At 39.4% G+C, this 22,499-nt stretch overlaps 1 protein-coding gene across 2 annotated transcripts in view; it reads right to left on the bottom strand.

Annotated features, from left to right (window-relative positions):
- BTLA (B and T lymphocyte associated) overlaps positions 1-21,065 on the bottom strand; it is a 35,582-nt gene extending 14,517 nt beyond the window's left edge. For both annotated transcript variants that reach the window (XM_011973115.1, XM_011973116.1), the window contains exons 1-2: positions 20,783-21,065; positions 668-982 (exon numbers count right to left, since the gene is read on the bottom strand). In XM_011973115.1, coding sequence (XP_011828505.1) covers positions 668-982; positions 20,783-20,870 — 403 coding nt within the window. In that variant the 5' untranslated portion in view covers positions 20,871-21,065. The remainder of the gene's footprint in view (positions 1-667; positions 983-20,782) is intronic.
- Positions 21,066-22,499: the final 1,434 nt, after the last annotated feature.

The following is a 22,499-nucleotide window of genomic DNA, read 5'->3' as shown; positions in this document are numbered from 1 at the left end:
CCTCTCTATGTATTTTTTCATGTTTTATTCAGCTTGGTTTCCCCCAGTTTAACTTCTATCTGTCCTTCCTCAGTTGTCAAAGCACATTAAAGGCCTCTGTCGGGGAACAGGGGAGAGAGATGAAGCTGTGAATATTCCCAGAAAATCATTAGGAAGCCAGGTTAGTTGTTTGCTGTTTTTCCTCTAAACAAACTGTGAACTATTAAGAAGTGTGTAACTGCTGAAGCACCACAAACATAAATTCAAGAAATTGTAATGAACAAAAGTAAAGAAGAGAAAAATGGGAAAAAAAGAAAAGAAAAGAAAAGAAAAAAAAACAAAGACAAAGAATTACAGAGCTATTAGCACCTATAGGTGTTCACTTTATAATTTTTTCGATATTTCAGTGGTCTACTTTTGGACTTATGAAATAAATTTTATAATCCCTAAAGTCAAAAACAATAACTTTCATTCTCTATTTCTCTACTATCCTCTATCTCACCCATCTCAAACACACACATACACATACATATGTACACACTGGCACATAACAATCTGTGAGGTGTAGCAGATATCAGATGTGCTATGGGAATTGACTTTCTAACATAATCACTTGAGAAACTGAATCCCCCTCTTCCTGGAAACATTATGAGAAAAATATCAGATGGTCTAGATATTGAGAACTCACCTGTCACATAAAGAGTTGTTGAGTGGCTTTCAATGATAGCAGACAGAAAATTTGCAGAACAGCGGTATGACCCATTGTCACTAGGAAGCACTGGTTCAAAATGTAGAATAAAAAATGAAAGGTTCTTCTCTTGTTTCCAACTGGTGTGTCTACCTTCAAGTTTTACACATGTTGTTCCATTGAGCTTGCACCAAGTCACTTGAGGCCTGTGAGCACAGTATTTCACAGGGCATTCTAGTTTAAAGGGATCTCCTGCGAAGATGGAGTGATAGGATTGTCTCTTTATATAAAGCTGTACATCGCATGATTCTTTGCCTAAAAGATAAAAACAAAACTAAAATCAAATATGTTCTTCCGGAAGTACCATATATATGTGACTTCATTAGTTCTCAAGCATTATTTGGTAATTTTCAAAAATAATTCCCCAATTTCTAGTAATTAAGCCTCACTAGCAGAATGTCTCATACGTATTAGGCACCTAATAAATATGTTTAAAAAGTGAAATAAATCATTTAATCCTCTGTCAGGCCTCCGAGCCCAAGCTAAGACATCATATCCCCAGTGACTTACATGTATACATCCAGATGGCCTGAAGCAACTGAAGATCCACAAAAGAAGTGAAAATAGTCTTAACTGATTACGTTCCACCATTGTGATTTGTTTCTTCCCCACCCTAACTGATCAATGTACTTTGTAATCTCCCCACCCTTAACAAGGTTCTTTATAATCTCCCCCAACCTTAAGAAGGTTCTTTGTAATCTCCCCAACCTTGAGAATGTTCTTTGTGAGATCACCCCTTGCCCCAAAAACATTGCTCTTAACTCCACCGCCTATCCCAAAACCTATAAGAACTAATGATAATCCCACCACATTTTGCCGACTCTCTTTTTGTACTCGGCCTGCCTGCACCCAGGTGAAATAAACAGCCTTGTGGCTCACACAAAGCCGTTTGGCGATCTCTTCACACGGACACGTGAGACACTGTCTTAGTCTGTTTTCTGCTACTATAACCAAATACCTGAGATTGGATAATTTATGAATCATGGAAGTTTTACTTGGCTCATGGCTCTGTAGGCTGAGAAGTCCAAGAGCATGGTGCCAGCATCTAGCAGAGGCCTTTGTGCTGCATTATCTCATGACAGAAAGCAGAAGGTGGAAGGGAGCACACAAGACAGAGAAAAATGGGGGCCAAAATTTATCCTTTTATCAGGCACCCACTCCCATGATAACTAATCTATTCCTACAATAAGGGCATTAAATACATTCATAATCTACTGATGTCTTAAAGGTTCCACCTCATAATACTGTTACAATGGCAATAAAATTTCAATATGAATTTTGGAGGGGGCATTCAAACTATAGCATTCTGTCCCTGGTCCCCCAAAACTCATGTTCTTTTCACATACAAAATACATTCATTCCATCTCAATAGCCCCAAAAGTTTTAATTTATTCCAGAATCAACTCAAAATGCCAAATTCAGAGTCTTATCTAAATCAGATATAGGTAAGATTCAAGGCACGATTCACTGTGAAGCATATTCCCTCCAACTATGATCCTGTGAAATCAAAACAAGTTATCTACTTCCAAAATACAGTAGTAGGACAGATATAAGATAGATATTCCCATTCCAAAAGGGAGAAATAGGCAAAAATGAGAAAGTAACAGGTCCCAAGTAAGTCCAAAACCCAATAGAGAAATAAAATGGCATTGCTGGCCTTGGTTGATGCTTCAGCACTCACAAGTTAGAGACTCCTGCTTGCGCTCTCCCAGGCTAATGCTTCAGGCTAATAGCTCCACAGTTCTCAGGTCTCAGTGGAGGTCCACTCCCATGCCTCCACTAGGCACTGCCATGGGAGTGGACTCTTCCTGGGCCCTCAGGCTGTCCACAACATCCTTTGAAATCTACATGGAGGAAGTTGTGGCCCATGCTTCTTGCATTCTGCTAGCCTGCACACTTAACAAGTGCGTGCCACCAAGGTTTACCAATTGCACCTTATGGAGTAGTGGGTTGAACTGCACCTGGGTTCACTTGAGCCATAGCTAGAGCAGCCAAGGAGCACTGTGCTGGTACTTTGTAATCTCCCCCACCCTTCTCTGGACTTCTCAGCCTACAGAGCCATGAGCCAAGTAAAACTTCCATGATTCATAAATTATCCAATCTCAGGTATTTGGTTATAGTAGCAGAAAACAGACTAAGACAGTGTCTCACGTGTCCGTGTGAAGAGATCACCAAACGGCTTTGTGTGAGCCACAAGGCTGTTTATTTCACCTGGGTGCAGGTGGGCCGAGTCCAAAAAGAGAGTCGGCAAAGTGTGGTGGGATTATCATTAGTTCTTATAGGTTTTGGGATAGGCGGTGGAGTTAAGAGCAATGTTTTTGGGGCAAGGGGTGATCTCACAAAGTACATTTTCAAGGTTGGGGAGATTACAAAGAACCTTCTTAAGGTTGGGGGAGATTATAAAGAACCTTCTTAAGGGTGGGGGAGATTACAAAGTACATTGATTCAGAGAGCAGAAACCGGCTGCAGATCTGGGCAGCAAGCCTGTAAAAGGCACTCCAGTTTCCTCTGAAACCAATTTGCCCTCTGAGCTCTGAGCCTATGATGGGAGGGGCAGCCTTAAAGGCTTTGAAATGCCTTCAGGGCCTTTTTCGCAACTTCTTGAATAGTACTACACTCCCTTCTATCCGTATTAATTGCTTTAACAATGGTCACTAGGCCACACCCTTAGTATTTTCTCCCAAACATGCCTTTTCACTTTTTATATGGCTAGGCAGTGAGTTTTCCAAATCTTTCTATTCTGCTTCTCTTTTAATTATAAATTCCATGTTTAAGTCATTTTTTCCCCTCCTGCCTCTTACTGTAAGCAGTTAAAAGTAGCCACACAGCAGCCTAAATGCTTTGAGGCTTAGATATTTCTTCCACTAGATATCCTAAATGATTGCTGTTAATTTCTGCTTTCCGTAAAGTCCTAAAACATAGATACACTTCCACCAAGTTCTTAGGAACTGTATGACAAGGACGGCCTTTACTCCAGTTTCCAATGGCTTGTTCTTCATTTCCCTTTAGTTTTGCACTTTGTGTTGATTTGTATTTTTTTATTTTCCAGTAAAGTTAAGGCTAAGCACATGATCCTAAAAGTATTTTCTTTTAAATGATTTTTTCTCCACTCTTACAGTTCTTTCTTAGCCTTTATTTCTATGTTTTGAACTAACCCCCTCTTAGCAATATGTCTAATCCATCTCCTTCATTTATTTATTTCACTCATTTTCATGCATTCTTCTGAATAGATTTACAGTATCATACATTATAATGACATAAGCGTAACAGAGATTATAGCCAAAACTCTCTTTTAAATACAAAGACAGCTAAAGGCCTTGCCTGTGATCACACAGCTTGTCAGATGTTGAACCAAGGAGCAACTTTTGACCCTGAGTTTCACATACATGTCTATCCAGAACAAGGTTTCACCTCATTTCTACACCCTCCTTGCCAGCATAAATATTCTCATTGTATCTATTTTCTTACACCTAATATACCTTTCACTCACATCCTACTTAAAAACCCTTCCTGCTCACATCTCATTAATCTCTGCTCAGATTAATAGCAACTTGATTGAGTGTCCAGGAATCAGAGTGAGAAAAAGGACCTGCAGAAAACTTTTAGGACCTCTTAATATTTACTTACTTATAACTGCTCTGAGACCTCAAACAAGTTCACTTTAAGACTTCTTAATTCAGTTGCTTCCAAAAGTTCAGAACTAAAATGAAACCAAACTGAAAGGTAAGTTATAAGGATGAGGTTTTCAAAAAAATGAAGAGAAAGGGTAAAATATTTTACCAAAAGGAAGTGTACCTGAATGTGGTTAGACTTACAACACAAAAGTAAGAAGGCCAGAGGCAGAAAGGTCAAGTGAAACTCTTGTTTCCAGAAGCCCGTTCCTCTCCCTGTAATTAACAGACTCCCTCAGCCTCCTAACTTCTCTTTTAATTTTCTTGGATAAGTCAATAACAGTTTATGGAGCCTATAAGTCTGTGCTAGAATTATGAAAAACAATGAGATGGTTATAGACAAAGATCTTTTACCCTCAAAGAGTTTACCATTTAATTGGTAAGGCGGGAGTATCTAACAATGAGGGCACCTTTCTTTTCTTTTCCTTTCTTTTCCCTTCTTTTCCTTTCTTTTCTTTTCTTTCTTTTTCTTTTTTTTTTTTTTTTGAGACAGAGTTTCACTCTTGTTGCACAGGCTGGAATGCAATGGCACGATCTCGGCTCACCGCAATCTCTGCCTCCCGGGTTCAAGTGATTATCCTGCCTTAGCCTCCTGAGTAACTAGGATTACAGGCATGAGCCATCAGGCCCAGCTAATTTTGTATTTTTAGTAAAGATAGGGTTTCTTCATGTTGGTCAGGCTAGTCTTGAACTCCCAACATCAGGTGATCAGCTCATCTTGGCCTCCCAAAGTGCTGGGATTACAGGCGTGAGCCACCACATTGGCCAGAGGACACCTTTCTAGAATAAATTTACTATATACCACTCTTTGTTCTTTCAGTTTACTGAGCTGAAAGCAAGGCTTGAGGGACCTTGCATGCTGGTTGTTAGGAAGCCTAGGAATGAATCGGACAGGATGTCTGCATTTGTGGAGCTTGCCTTCTAATGGGAAATAAAAATGAATGACAATTGGGAGAGTGTTATATAACACTGTAAAGAGGTACAAACAAGGCTGGGCATGGTGGCTCATGCCTGTAATCCTAGCACTTTGGGAGGCTGTGGCAGGTGGATCACCTGAGGTCAGGAGTTTAAGACCAGCCTGACCAACATGGTGAAACACCATCTTTACTAAAAATACAAAAATTAGCCAGGTGTGGTGGTGCATGCCTGTAATCCCAGCTACTCAGGAGGCTGAGGCAGGAGAATTGCTTGAACCAGGGAGTTGGATGTTGCAGTGAGCCAACATCATGCCATCCAGCCTGGGCAATGGAGTGAGACTCTAAAAAAAACAAAAAAACCAGAGGTACAGACAACTTTGCATGGGTCTGCAGAAGGTTAACTTCAGCTGGAACAAAGCTTCATGGAAAGGCAATACTTGAGCTGAACCTCGGTAAATGAGTAGCCCTTTGGCAATCAGAGCAGTGCATGGGACAGGGGAGGTATTTTAAGAGTAAGGAAATGGAACGGAAAAGTCTTAGAGACCAGGAATCTCATGATAGATTTAGATCATTGATACACAACTAGATCATGGTTTTCTGACATGATGACATGGAGACCACCGGTTGTTTCAGAACAAATGGAATAAGCATTAGGCAGGAGTTTAAACTTTGTTTATCCACCATGAAAAAATACAATGCCTAATTTTGGGGGATATTTATAAAGGACATGGAAATAGCTAAAAATGAGACTATTCCTTTGAACATGTCTGTTTCAAATGCTAACACATTGAGCGAATTTGAAGATAGTCCCCCAGTTTTGCTGGTCCTCAGTTTCTTCAAAATAAGATGAAAACGTTGAGCTGTAAAAGTAAGAAAGTTCTCACTCACCACCCCCTGACCACACTAACACACACAACTTCACCTTCCTCAATGTGTGACTGAAACTATGAAATCACTTTTAGCCTGCAATTTCTATTTCTATCACAATATATTACCTTTCTATTTAGCCACAGGGCTATCACTTGATGTTAGTGGTGCAATTAGACATCACTTCAAGTTCTGTCTTTCGTGACTGTATGCTCCGGAGCAGTGCACAAAGTGGGTTAGGGCTGGAGAAAAGAGCCAGCTTTCTGAGTTGGTGACATCACTGATTCACAACGGGATTATGGAAACATTGCAGTTCCTAAATATTCTTATCAGCAGGATAATAACCATTCACAATCATACTGACTGGCACAGGAATTTTTCTTGAATGGAGGAATGAACCGATGATGAATGCAGGCTTGCAAATAGGCATTAAAATCAAGAGGACTCCCTCTGTGCACAAACAAGGTATTATAATACTTCCTATCTCTCAGAGGCTAACATTGATGTTTATAGTGTAAAAATGACCCACTGAGACAAATAGCACAATTCTTTTTTTTTTTTTAATTTATATATTTTTTGAGATGGAGTCTCACTCTTGCCCAGGCTGGAGTATAGTGACGCAATTTCGGCTCACTGCAGCCTGCGCCTCCCTGGTTCAAGCGATTCTCCTGCCTCAGCCTCCCAGGTGGCTGGGATTACAGGCGCCCACAACCATGTCCAGCTAATTTTTGTATTTTTAGTAGAAACGGGGTTTCGCCATGTTAGCCAGGCTGGTCTCGAACTCCTGACCTCAGGTGATCCACCCACCTCTGCTCCCAAAGTGCTGAGATTATAGGCGTGAGCCGCCGGGCCCTGTCGACACAATTCTTATTGTCCACCTGACAAGCTTGTTAACACTCCTTTTCGCCTGTTCTGAATTATGAATATCCATCATATGATACTCAGGACACACAAAGCTATCCCCCAAAAGTTTGTCTTTTCAAATAAATATTTCCTAAAGAGGAGTAACTATGACAGTTGCTTTTGGCTGTTACTCAACTTCCAACGATCAGTTATTTTATCTCATTATTTATTTATTTATTTTTTTGAGATGGAGTTTTGCTCTTGTTGCCCAGGCTGGAGTGCAATGGCGCGATCTCCTCTCACTGCAACCTCCACCTCCCAGGTTCAAGCAGTTCTCCTGCCTCAGCCTCCCAAATAGTGGGAGCTATCAGTTATTTTTATTCTTGCTCTTATTATCTCTGCTGTTTTTCTCAAGCATTCATGTCTGATGATAGGAAATTTTCAATGCTAAACATAATTAAAATAAATACATGCAGTAAAAGAATAAAAACTTCTGGCCCAGCGCGGTGGCTCAAGCCTGTGGTCCCAGCACTTTGGGAGGCCAAGGCAGGCGGATCCCAAAGTCAGGAGATCGAGACCATCCTGGCCAACACGGTGAAACCCGTCTCTACTAAAAATACAAAAAATCAGCCGGGCGTGGTGGTGGGCGCCTGTAGTCCCAGCTACTGGGTGGCTGAGGCAGGAGAATGGCGTGAACCCAGGAGGCGGAGCTTGTAGTGAGCCGAGATCATGGCACTGCACTCCAGCCTGGGCGACAGAGTGAGACTCTGTCTCAACAAACAAACAAACAAACAAAAAATAAAAACTTCTACTTCCCTCCAGGCTCTTGTATAATGAAATGTCCCTTGTTAAGTCACTATAGGTTTAGGAATTCTTTCATTTTTAAAATTTTTATCAAAACCACTAGTGGTATGTATATTCCACGTTCAGGTGGTACCGATTATATTTTATTTTAGGTCCAGAGTACATCATTTTGAGCAACCCCTTTCTCTATACATAAAAATATTTTCAGAAATAATCATGAGATGAAACAAGTAATAAAATGGCCAGAAAAGAAATATAGATAATGAACATTGTCTTGTGTTGAACTTCATGTATAAAACCATGCAAATTAAAAAATGTTTAAAAAAACATTAAAATACAAAAAAGGAAAAATGTACAGGTAATTATTCAATCATTTTTATATCCACCTAAACAGTATGAACTTTGATTCTTTAGTTACAGTCTGATATAAGTTTATATAAATAATTGTCCAATAACTAATCAATGAGTTGTATTAAAAATGAAATTCTACAAAGATACAATTTAGGTAACTACTAAATTGTAACACTAAAGTTTTATTTTCTTGATTTCTTCTTTAGTTTTTTTTTTTTTTTTTTTTTTTTTGAGACAGAGTCTGGCTCTGTTGCCCAGGCTGGAGTGCAGTGGCCGGATCTCAGCTCACTGCAAGCCCCGCCTCCCGGGTTCACGCCATTCTCCTGCCTCAGCCTCCCGAGTAGCTGGGAGTACAGGCGCCCGCCACCTTGCCCGGCTAATTTTTTTTGTATTTTAGTAGAGACGGGGTTTCACCGTGTTAGCCAGGATGGTCTCAATCTCCTGAACTCATGATCCGCCTGTCTCGGCCTCCCAAAGTGCTGGGATTACAGGCTTGAGCCACCGCGCCCGGCCTCTTCTTTAGTTTTAAAACAATATTTTAAAAATACATTTCAATTGTAAAAATATTAATCAATCTAACATTTCATGCATGAAATAAAGTTGCCAAGCCGAAAATGTTATACATCACAATTTGTACCCTTTTCACTGTTTTAAATTTTAAACACAAATAAAAATTCAAGACGTTTGCACCAAATGACAAAAATGAAACAGCTCCTGTTCTGCTTCTTTGTCTCAGCATTCTCTGTGGTATTGTTGTTTATTTAAAACTGAATATTGAAAGACTGGAGTATGTAGTACCACTGAGACTGAGGGCACAAAGTGTCCCTGGAGGAAACTGGAGAGATCCTGGACATTATAAATTTACTATCAAAATGAACACAAGTAGCTGAATTGTATACATCCAAGACCAGCTCTATAACTGGGAAGTTCTCTGAGTTAACTTGCAAGTAGAATGCAAAGTTTGTCAAAAGATATATACTACAAATGTGCTAATTTGAAGTTTACATATATATTATAAAACTCAACAGTAACCACAGTATTTAGAACTTAGACCAAAAATATTTGAAGGGTAAATATTTCACCTCTGACATGGTTCATATTTGCTAGTATATAGTGATAATTAAAAGGAAACCGGCTGGGCGCAGTGGCTCATGCCTTAATCCCAGCACTTTGGGAGGCCAGGACGGGTGGATCACCTGAGGTCAGGAGTTCAAGATCAGCCTAACCAAAATGGAGAAATCCTGTCTCTATAAAAAAATACAAAATTAGCTGGGCGTGGTGGCTCACTCCTGTAATCCCAGCTACTCAAGAGGCTGAGGCAGGAGAATTGATTGAACCCAGGAGGCGGAGGTTGTAGTGAGCCGAGATCATGCCATTGCACTCTAGCCTAGGCAACAAGAGCGAAACTCCGCGTCAAAAAAAAAAAAAAAAAAAAAGGAAACCAACTTTTAGTTGTTTTTAAATTCAGTACAGACAGTGGACCCACTTGTTCCCACCTAGGAGTGTGGATATCCCACTGTCCTTGACACATTAGTAACAAGACAGTTTCTAGCACAAAGAAGAAGCTGAAAGTCTTACATCACTTTTCAATTTTGCCATTAGATTTTTGTTTGATTATCTAGGATATGATATAATCTCTCAGAGCTTTCAGATCCCTCACGAGGACGACAGTCTTTCTCGCTGGGTCAATCAGGAGAGGCTTCATGGGGGAAGATAAATCTCTTTCTTCTTCCAAGCCAACCCCCGGGCAAACTTGGTCCTCCTCTCATTATCACAGTATAATACCATCATTTACCTAATTACATGGGCCAGAACCTGGGGAGCCATCTTAGTCTGCTTCCTTGTCACTGTCCCATTCTATCGGCTGCGAAGTTCAATTGATTCAGGATGGAAAATGTCTTCCATATTTGTTTCCATGACACTGCCTTAATTTGGATCTCATTCTGTTTCATGTGGATTATTGTCACAGCCTACCAAATCGTCGTCTACATTCCAAACTTGGCCTTGTTTCCCTCCCTCCACCTCAATCCATTCTCCACATCACTGTCAGTGTTTGGTTTTTTTTTTTTTTTGAGACAGAGTCTCGCTCTGTCGCCCAGGCTGGAGTGCAGTGGCGCGATCTTGGCTCACTGCAAGCTCCGCCTCCCGGGTTCACGTCATTCTCCTGCCTCAGCCTCCCAAGTAGCTGGGACTACAGGCGCCCGCCACCGTGCCCGTCTGATTTTTTGTATTTTTAGTAGAGACGGAGTTTTACTGGGTTAGCCAGGATGGTCTCGATCTCCTGACCTTATGACCCGCCTGCCTTGGCCTCCCAAAATGCTGGGATTACAGGCGTGAGACACCACACAGGGCCTAGCCCCTGCTTCTTTATGCAAACTCACCATACTCTCATATCCCCACCCCCTAGCGAATGTCTGATGCTATTTTATGTGACATGCATCACTCTTTATAATCACATGTGTTCATGTTTCTGTCTTCTATCTAGTCTGCTACTTCCTTGATGGTGTGTTACCTGTCTCTGCATGAGGAGTTGGACTTAGAAAGGCATAAAGGTGAGAAAGCACGATGTGCCCTGAGACTGAACAGAAAGACGTTAATGGAGCAAATAATCCCCTGTTCACAGCTCTAATTGTTTCTACCTAGTACTGGCTGCACAGCAGAGTCAGCTAAGCCCTTAGAGAGGTGGGCTAAAAGGCAGAGAGGTGAAGAACATATGCAACTCAACATACCTTACAGTGGTTAAGTTGTAACCACTAAAGAAAAGCTAGACTTTACAAGTACTCAGTTTGAAAAGGCCTGATTTATGTCCACTCGGGGGTGGATATTAAAAATATTTAACAAGTGACACTCCATGGCCATCCAGCTACACAGACCAGCCTATCAGAAAGGAGTGCCAGCCACAAACAACTGTATAGTCTCGTAACTCCCAACCAAGCAAGTGTAGTTGCTGAGCTGAAAAGTGTAAGTAATTTTTGAAACCAATTAGCCCTTAAAAAAAAGAGGGTTGTGATTATGAACATTTTGTAAAATACCATTGTTTCTTGTTTTTAAAGACCATATGTTTTGATTATAACCATTATCATGAGGAAAATCTCCCCTGAGTTTCACTATGTCTCCATTGAAAAATTCTTACAAATTTATGGAAATTTCAAAGTGGTTACAACCATTGAAAGAAATGAATTACTGTAATGAATGCAGATTGCTCTAACTTGAGCTAAGAAAGTGTCAGAGTTTAACACAAAAATTAAACAAATGATTTTTTGAGAAACTAAAATGATTACTAAGTATAATAAGCCAACCATTTTCTGTGACATCAACCAGTATTTTAGCGTCTGTCAGGAGATACTATCATAGACAAACAACAAACCAAACTTCAGATACATGCTGGGGGAGCTACAGAAGCAAAGAAGTCTTTACACTCAGGAGCAAAAAGGCCTCCAGATGGTGTGTTCCGCCTTACTTTAGAAGGCTGGAATGGCAGAGAGGAGGGAAGAGATGATGGCCACCAGGGAACGGAAATAATCTGTCTCGCAAATCTTCCCTTGAAATTAGAGTTTAGGGATCCCATAAGGCAGTGGTTTGCACACAGTCGGGGCAAATCCACACACAGCAATAGCAGCCATGGAACCATACTTCAAAGATCTTGGGAGGACATTGACTTGCGCACCTTGGGAAATCACATGCACGACATCAGAAAACCCAGATAACATACTTTCCCATCATAAACTAGCTGACATACACTCACAAAATCAGAAATGTGGTGACATGAGGCTAGGGTGGGGGAGTTCCACCTCATATAGAAAGTATTCATTTAATGTATTATGTAATGTCTATTAAAGGTATTACTTTAACTCTATGGTAAATAAACCCACTCCATAAGTCAGATATTCTCAGAAGTACTAGGAATACCTGGAGAAAATTAAGTAAGTATGATGCACACACACACATGTTAAAATCAGAGCTTCTATTGTAAAGGTGACTATTGTTACTTTAAGGAAAACCCTGTGATTGTTCTCACGAGTACGGTGAAAACTGACTGACCCTCAGTCCCTTGTGTAAAATGAAAGCGTATTTACATACGTCTCACCTGAAAAACAACACTAAAGATACAGATCACAGACAATACAGATCACAGACAAGGATGTAGCATGCAATAGTAGATTTAACTTATTCTCTGTGGATATTACCTGATACTGGTCTTTAGACAAGAAGAGCCATTCTCTCCCTGTGTAAACACACACACACACAATGTAAAATTTCCTTCACAAAAGTGGAACTGGAAAGTATTAATGCCAAGAATACACAGGGCCTAAGTCTACATTTATGCCCATTATTAAAACAAAAACAAAGAACCATGAAACAAGAAAATTGAGAGCATTTTCACAATCTTCTTTTATTATTTCCTCTTTAAAATCCCCTTCTTACAAAAATATATCTTCTTATATTCATATATGAAACTTTTCTTTAAGTGTACTTTCATATGGTATTAGCACACTTCAAAGTAATTTCTTCTACAGTTAGAATACCTCATTGTTAGTGTAGTATGACTATTTGGAAAGTAAATTTGAAGATTGATCTCTTCAATGCAGTTGTATTGAGCAACCGAAGACTTTAAGCCATATATCTCTTGATTTTCTCATGTTTGAAATAATTCTGAACTTGTTTTGTCTAAACTCAGTCATTTTAGTATTTGTCATTGCTTTTTCCGGCATCTAGCAAAGCTTACAAAGTCCCCGTGTCATTTCCTCTCTTTGAGATATTTAAGAGTAGAACAAGAAGAGATCTTTAGAGGTCATGAGGTCAGATGTCCAATGGAAAGTTTAAGTTACATTTAGGAGATCACCTCTAGAATCACTGCTACATATTCTTTGCCACTTGCCCACAAGCACACGCCACCTCACATTATCTATGCGCTGTAGAACCAACCTAGATCTATCTTAACAGGAGGAAAAAAAGCATATGACTAATATTTTCAAAGTTCTTATTATGAGGTAGGCACTTTTAGATACTAAACATGTATTGTTTCATTTGACCCTCACAATGATTTTATGAGGGAATTACTATTATGGCCTTAATTTTTAAGTTGAGGAAACTGGGTATTAGAGAATATAAGCCACTTGCCCAAGGTCACCAACTGGTGGGAGGAAGAGTCAAGACTAGGACTTTAACCCAGGCCTGGCTAACTCCAAAGCACAAGCTCTTATCCAGCAGGACTGTTGTAAAAGTAAATGAGAACACATAGGAAATATTCTTAGCACTATGCTTGGCACCTAACAACAAGAGTAAGTACCAGATATTATTGTTTTCTGATAGGATGAATTCAGGGAAGTCACACAGAAGTTGAGTCATTGTCCAGAGGTGTAAAGCCTGAGTGGTAAAGACAAGATGGAAACACAGAAGGCTCTGCTGTGAAAAATTACTCCCAACAACCATTCTAGGGATCAGCAGTGGTGCATAATAACTGGTATATACACCAGGCAAAAAAATATAGATAATAGAGAGAAGAAAGGCAGCACATCCAATATAAGCATGATCTTCTTTTATGTGGGAGAAGAAATTCTACAGAAATATATTAACCAGCAAGGCTTGCCTTGGTCAAAACTAGAAAATTGAAAAAAACTTTGTCCTTTGATAATTTTCTAAGCTTGCTTTCAGGATTTCTTCATTACATCTCTGCCGAGTCACAAATGTCCCCTTGCAGTTCTACCCTATTGGTCACTGACTTTGCTTCTCTAGGCCAGAAGATTCACATACATTGCACCCCTTAGAGCCCTGTCTACTCTAAGTAACAAGGATGAGTTTCTGGTGGTTTTAGTTGGTCAACATGTAATTATTGCTCTTGAATAGTAAAAGCTTTTAGTCAACTTAATGAGTCCTAAAGAACAATGATTTATGTTGACTATGTAGAGAATAGCTCTGGTCCAGAGAGCCTTTGATTGCCTGTTACACACAGGCCCTGTTCTTCAGAGAGGCTAAGTTTTCCACCTTGATCACAGGGACTTGAGGAAGAAACACAGGGCAGCAAATGCAGAGAGCATACCTGAGAAGCTGTTGACAGTAGCATCAGTGAGCACCTCTGGCATTTGATCAGAAACCAACATGAGTATTTCTAAATATTGACTTCAGTGGAAGGATGGTTACCTGTGATGTTCAGATTAAGTGTGGCTTATGTATTGTGATTGGAAAGGGAAAGTCAATCTCTACTTTCTTCCCAGATATTTCCTCATATCTCTAATACATTCTGCCACAGACATCACACTGAGATTCATTGGCATTTTCAAAGCCCTTGAAAATAGTAAACAATACTTATGTGGACAGAATCTGCTAAATGTCTTCCAGTATTAATTCTCATCTTCTAATATTATAGATGAAAATGAAGTGGGGCCATAACCCCGCAGATAAAAATCTCAATGCCCCAGCCTCCCTTGTAGCCAACTTATTGGATAATAGGCCATTTGTGATGTGTGTGAGTTCTAGGTTGTACTTATAAGATGAACATGGTTATCAAGAAGGCAGAAAAGAGAAACTGAAGAGCTCTGCCAGCTAAACTTGATGTTTTCCTGGGACTGATCTAACACTCCTCTGGACTCTGTTCTAAGTGAATCTCAAATTGTATATGTTTAGATTCTGAGCATACTAAAAATGACACCTCTGCATGGATACACACAGACACATGCACACAAGGCACTTCTTCCATCAAGATAAACACGTAAATCAGGTCCATAACCACGAGAGTATACCAGAAAGGTACAAAATATTGAGCTTATTTTGAGGTAAGAGAATGGAAAATATTAGAAAAGTGAAACAAATCACATATGATACAATTCACTGGCACAATACAACTCAAGCTGCATGATTCTCAAACACTATTAGCATTTCTTGGTGACAAGGTCAAGAGTAGATAATGCTTTTGGCATTTTTGTCACAAAGACTTCATGACAAAAATGCCAAAAGCAGTTGCAACAAACTGAAGAACTTCTGCACAGCAAAAGAAACTATCATCAGAGCAAAAAGGCAACCTACAGGATGGGAGAAAATTTTTGCAATCTACCCGTCTGAAAAAGGCCTAATATCCAGAATTTACAAGGAACTTAAATAAATGTACAAGAAAAAAACAAACAACCCCACCAAAAAGTGGGCAAAGGATATGAACAGACACTTCTCTCTCTTTTTTTTGGAGACAGAGTCTCACTCTGTCACCCAGCTGGAGTGCAGTGGTGCAACCTGACTCACTGCAACTTCTGTCTCCTGGGTTCAAGCAATTCTGCCTCAGTCTTCCAAGTAGCTGGTCTTACAAGCATATTCCACCATGGCCAGCTAATTTTTGTATTTTTAGTAGAGACAGGGTTTCACCATGTTGGCCAGACTGGTCTTGAACTCCTGACCTCAAATGACCCGCCCTCCTCAGCCTCCCAAAGTGCTGGGATTACAGGCATGAGCCACCACTCCAGGCCTAAACAGACACTTCTCAAAAGAAGACATTTATGCAGCCAACAAACATAAGAATAAATTTCAACATCACTAATCATCAGAGAAATGCAAACCAAAACCACAAAGAGATAACATCTCACACCAGTCTGAATGGCGATTATTAAAAAGTCAGGAAACAATAGATGCTGGCAAGGCTGTGGAGAAATAGGAATGCTTTTACACTGTTGGTGGGAGTGTAAATTAGTTCAACCATTGTGGAAGACAGTATGGTGATTCCTCAATCTAGAACCAGAAATACCATTTGATCCAGCAATCCCATTACTGGGTATATACCCAAAGGAATATGAATCATGCTACTATAAAGACACATGCACACGTATGTTTATTGCAGCACTATTTACAATAGCAAAGACATGGAACCAACCCAAATGCCCGTCAATAATAGACTGGAAAAAGAAAATGTGGTACATATACACTATGGAATACTATGCAGCCATAAAAAAGAATGAGATCGTGTCCTTTGCAGGGACATGGATGGAGCTGGAAGCCATCATCCTCAGCAAACTAACACAGAAACAGAAAACCAAACACTGTATGTTCTCACTTATAAGTGGGAGTTGAACAATGAGAATATATGGACACAAAGAGGGGAATAACACAAACCAGAGCCTAATGGGGGGTGTGGGGAGAGGAGAGGGAACTTAGAGGATGGGTCAATAGGTTCCGCAAACCCCCATGGCACACATATACCTATGTAACAAACCTGCATGATCTGCACATGTATACTGTTTTCCTTTTTTAGAAGAAATAAAGAAAAAAACAAGTAGATAATAATATCAAGAGTAATTTATAGAAGACTTTTGTCAACTCCAAAATTTTATTTGTGGTTGATTCCCAATTGCCACCCAATGTTACTTTAACAGGACTATTAAATTAATGAAATGTTGGACTAAAATAAAAAAAATTAGCTAAATAATGCACAGCACTTAATGGCATACCATGCACTATTGTAAGTGTTTTACAGAATTAAGTTACTTAATAGTCACAACGACATTATAAGGTTATTCTCCCATTTTTTTAGATGAGAAAACTGAAAACCAGAGATTTGATAGTCACAAAACCATTAAATGGCAGACATAGGATACTAATCCAGGCAGTCTGGCTCTAGAGTCCCTGATCTTAGCCACTTTACCACACAGCTTCTCCAAGGAACAAAGAAAAGGATTATTTTTGGGGCCTGATTACAGATGCCTATAAATATTTCTCTTTCAACAATTCTGGACTCTACATAAAGATGAAACTCACAAATAATGGAAATTAAGTAGGAAAGTCCCAATGAGGCAAGATAAATAGCTTTTGACCTCAACTTTACAATAGAGGAAACTTTGGTAGTAGGACAGAGGAAGCAAGAAATTTAAAAGCTTCTCTGTGATAGGAAAGTATATTCAAGGTTGCAATCAGCACAAGGTTAATCTTTTCATGCCTTAATTCAAGAAGTCCTGTAACCACAGAACGCATTCCTAAACATTTATTTAATATGTGGCAGGTATTATTGTAATAATACATAGGCACTTGGCAGAAGACAGAGCTCTATCTCTAGCATTCCTCCATATGTACATTTCAGCAGGAACAAATAGCTGAAGTCATAGAAATATGCCTTATAAAGATACTGTGCTACAAAACCTGAACTTCAAGGAATGATTTTTTTTGACCCAAAGATATGGCCAGTTTGTGGTAGAGCAAAACAATCGGTGTGGGATGTGGAATATGGCGTTTAAAAGCTGGTCCATAAACCATACTGGACCGTCATAATAAAGGGTAAATATGACACAAACCAGATCAAAATGGAGACATAGACCTAACCACTGTATTCTTGAAAGAGCCAGAATACAGGTGTTCTTCCCTTACTGAACCAGACTAGGATTGCTTTTTCAAAAAATCACAATAACCAGTAATCAATCAAAGAGCTCCAATTGCCTTTATTCTGGATCCTATACGGTGCTAGGTGATACCCAGACATTAACTGCAGTGTTCCTGCCTGACTAAAGGTGGAATCCTTGGTTGATCCTCAACTGAACTAGGGTCTAGGGCCACCTCAGACAAATGGTCCAGGACGATAGGGCAGACAATGGACAGAGACACTTGCGTTTGAAGTCTAGTTCTTACCAGCATGATCTGCTCATGAAGGGAAGGTGTTGACATTTTTATTACTTCTATCAGAACAGAAATTGTATGCCACACACTGAGGGGCAAGTTTCTCTAATTTTTTGGAGAAACACAAAAACTAAGCAAGCATACTTTTGTGATAAATAAGGATCTTAAACAGGAAGCTTGTAGAGAACATTACATTTTTTCCAGCCTTATTATAGATGCAGCCTCACTCCTAGGAACAAGGACACGGATCTCACATGGCTTTGAAGTAGGGGGAAAAGTCTTCAAAGGCTATCTTGAAACACTTCAAAAATGTGTTACTGTAAAGAACTCAGCAATTAAGTAAATCACGGGAAATCCCCAAGATATAAGTTACTTAATGTGGTTTTAAGAAATGGAGCCGCCAGCTCTGCCTGGGAGAACAAATTGCACCAAATGTTCCTTCTCTTAACCTATAGCTTTAATTTAATGCAACTGATGCTGCAATTATATCAACTGGTATATATCTGACCAGCACTTCACTCAAGTCTTTCCCTTTTTTGTTTGAGTGCAGCAGTGTGATCTCAACTCACTGCAACCTCCACCTCCTGGGTTCAAGCTATTTTCCTGTCTCGGCCTCCTGAGCAGCTGGGACTACAGGCACCTCCCACCATGCCCAGCTAATGTTTGTATTTTCAGTAGAGACAGGGTTTCACCATGTTGACCAGTCTGGTCTTAAACTCATGACCTCAGGTGATCTGCCCATCTTGGCTTCCCAAAGTGCTGAGACTACAGGCTGGAGCCATGGCTCCCAGCAGTATTACATTTTCTGAATAATTTGATTCACTATATTTTGGGCTAAATATATTGCAAAACATATTGTACTTATTTATTTTATTTTTAACTTTAAAAACTCAACTATTTTAAATAATAATGTTAAAACATAATTCTCATTTAATTACATGGAAGTTGCTTGGTGAAAATAATTTAGGAAAAATACCACTAACATTTATTGAGTTTTAAATATGTGCACTTACTATGCTAGGCACTTTACCCATATTATTGCATTTACAGTCTTCACAGCAGCCCCATAATTTAGGTATGATTATTATCTCCATTGTTCAAGTGAGGAAACTAAAGATAAGAGACTTAATCAATGCCATATGGCGGAGCCAGTAAATTAACCCAGTTCTAACACCCAAGTTCACTTTTGCAAACGCTAGGTTGCACATTAGGAGAAATAAATGTCATATCCCACCATCAATATGGTTTAGCACTGAAACTCAGTGTTCTTAATTTCATAGAGTAGTTTATGTGTCCTTCAAATGGGGAAGAATTCTATTGAATAATATTTGACTCCAGTTGTGGCTATGTGACTGTAGGCATCTGATGGAAGGTGGGAAATTGTCAACCATCTAAGCACCTAGTCGACTTAATACTAGATACTTACAAACATAAAGATGCTTAAGTAACTCAGGACTTTTTCACTTCGTACTTGGTTGTATGGCATCCTGGCATCGTAGAGACAAATTCCAAACTACACAGTTTAAAATTATAGATGGACTTTCCATAGAACCTCAGTGGTCAGATTTTCTAATTTAAAATTGCAGTAGCCAAACTGATAAATATGTGCTTGTAGGGAATAATAAGACAGAATATTTAAAACCTGAAAAATCGCCTGGCATGGTGGCTCATGCCTGTAATTTCAGCACTTTCGGAGTCTGAGGCAGGTGGATCACTTGAGGTCAGGAGTTCCAGGCCAGCCTGCCCAACATGCATTGTATCCATAGCTTGGCTGACTTTCTTAAAAAACAGCTTGATGGCAAGAAAAGAGAACTGAGTAGATGTTATAAGTAGTTAAGTACAAATCTATCACTACTTCTTGTGAAGATGCTCTGGCTGCCACACTGGTGATGAATAGCTAGCTCGTTCTTTCCAAACTGAGTGCAGTAGAGTTTTGCAGTGCTCAGTTGGGTAGGACAGATGTTGGCTAATCCCAATTATCCAACATCTCTACTAAAAATACAAAAATTAGCTGGGCGTGGTGGCAGACGCGTATAATCCCAGCTACTTGGGAGGCTGAGGCAGGAGAATCAATTGAACCCGGGAGGCAGAAGAATTGATTGAACCCAGGAGGCAGAAGCTACAGTGAGCCGAGATCACGCCATTGCACTCCAGCCTCGGTAACGAGAGCAAAACTCTGTCTCAAAAAAGATAAAAAAATAAAACCTGAAAAATCAGAAGGTTCTGATGAGCCACTCACAGGCTTTTCCTCTTGATAATATGTGGGTCCCTGTGTCAATATAAGGTAGCAAGCGACTTTACAACAAAGAAGAAATTATCTTTTTTTTTTTTTTTGCCTGTATAAAGTCTTTGCAGGGGTGGCTAAATGTCATCTTTGCAGAATCCAACTTATTTTCTGTGTTCAGTTGACAACCAAGTAGGAACCATTCCCTTTCAACAAAATAGAAGCAATAACAAAAGGTTCTGCTCCTATATTTTGTAGCATTTTCTCAACTGGTATTCTCATGGCATTCTCACCCCAACGAAGCAAGTATAGAGATTTTATTTAGAGACAGTATTATTTGAGAGTAACCATGAAGATATGTATAACCCCGATTATCCAACAACTCTCCTACCCAACTGAGCACTGCAACACTCTACTGCACTCAGTTTGGAAAAAACGAGCTATCTATTCATCACCAGTATGGCAGCCAGAGCATTTCTGCAAAAAGTAGTGATAGATTCATACTTAACTATTTATAACATCTACTCAGTTCTCTTTTCTTGCCATCAACCTGTTTTTTAAGAAAGTCAGTCAAGTTGTGGATGAAATGCCTATGATTTAGATAGATGAAAACTATGTTCTAATTTGGTTTACGCTCTACGATGTCTTCGGTAAGCAAATGTAACTGCTTGGTTTCATCTACAATTACCCACTTAGTATAAACATTACACTGTACTAAGTTCAGCAAGGGAAAATGTTGCCGCCAAGACCCCCTGAGAAATAAAACCAGAAATAACCTAAGCAGGTGCCTTACCATGGATGTTCCAGATGTCCAGATAAGGGATTAGGAAGACGACCCAAAATAATCGCCGACTTCCAAGCATGGCAGGCAATGTCTTCATTTCCTGCACATATCAGGGATGGAAAAACTGCTCAAGTAGAAGGCTTTGCTTTGTCTTCTGAGTGCTGCAGAGTTGGGTCAGTATAGCTACCCCAGTGGCATCTGTGAAATAACTAAAAAAAAAGAAGAGAGAGGTGGTAAGAGAGGAGAGTAGGAAGAACCTGGATGATTTTGTGAAACAAAGTGAACAGAAAGATGATGTGGTACTCTGTCCTGTGGTTTTTGCTTCTTGTCAGGTTGGCTGTTCACTTTCAAACACTCTGCTCTGCAAAGCAGCTCAGTCCTTAACTTCTCCTTCCGCTCTACCACATTTTTGCCCCAGCTTGAGGTTTTTCCTGCACTCAACGTTCAGTGAAATGAGCGATTAAACTTTAAAGAAATCTATATTGTCACAGTCTTTAAGTTGAGATTTTAATCAAACTAAGGTCAGGAAATTTATGGTAAAACTATCAATGGTAAGCATACATTTTCCCCTTTGTGATAGCTTGTGATTATGAAACTTCTTTTATGTAAAAGATTTTAGGTTTCTTTTTTTTCCTGTACATGTCACAGTAAGATGAGACTGCTTATTGTCATTAAACCAGTGAAGATTTATCTGAGGTTATGGAGAAAATGAGTGACAGGAAGCACTTCCTCAACAGAAGAAGGAAGAGCAGCCGTCTTTAATTTGTGGATACATATCAATGGAACAAGATCATCATTAATATTGGCTACATGTTCTCTCTAGATAATAAAGTTCTAATCTAAAGGAGATCTTGAATATCAATTAAAGGAAATTTCCATTTTAAACATTCTTCATGCAGTTGTCTTGATGAAGTAGAATAGAAACAGTAAAGAAAGAAATGGAAAAGTTCAAGATCAGATAGCACAGGCCACCATAGGACTGTTTCCTCCACAACCACTTGTAATAATTAGCTTAGCTTATAGTCATAGGAGCTAATCAAATTCATCTGCCATTTGAGACTCCAAATAAGAAATCTAGATTTGTGGCATTTGTGATCATTGACAGAAATCGATTATATAAGTTTTTTCTCAGAGACTGATGATTTTCTTCCAAGGCCAAACTTCAATGTTTTTAAGTACAAGGAAAGTTTTAAAAGCAAGGAAAGTATATATAGATTGCTGGCCATTTTGGCGAGACACGGGAAGCTGATGGGCAATACTTGATTCAAAGCTCCCGATTGAGTTGCCAAGGGTAAATTAAAATTTAAAAAAAAAGTTATCAATATTTATTGATTCAAATAGACAATGTGCTATGTTTGGAGATGAATGATGAATGAGTTGTTATTGCTGATTTTAAAGAACTCATTCAACCAGTACTACAACTTCCTTACATCCACCTTTAGTGTTGGTCCTATAATATAGTATAATACAGAGAGGCTACACACAGCCTTTTAGAATTTCTGTTATTAAATAAACATCCTGGAAAATATTTATGCAGTATTTACACATCTCCTTCCTTTTCCCGTGTTCAGAGTAGAGTAAAAGCTTCTTGAGGCAGCTGAAGCAAGGCTCATTGTCCCTTTAAAATGGCCCAGAGGTCAAAAGCCACAACCTTATGGCTTATGGGTTACGTAAGCCCAAATCAGAGAGAGAACATATTAACTTTATCTCAGCTTGAAACTGTTAT

Source organism: Mandrillus leucophaeus, unplaced genomic scaffold (assembly GCF_000951045.1).
Source record: "Mandrillus leucophaeus isolate KB7577 unplaced genomic scaffold, Mleu.le_1.0 Scaffold1342, whole genome shotgun sequence".
NCBI lineage: Eukaryota > Metazoa > Chordata > Mammalia > Primates > Cercopithecidae > Mandrillus > Mandrillus leucophaeus.
The sequence above is the reverse complement of the archived record's forward strand: the minus strand, read 5'-3'. Positions and strand labels throughout refer to the sequence as shown.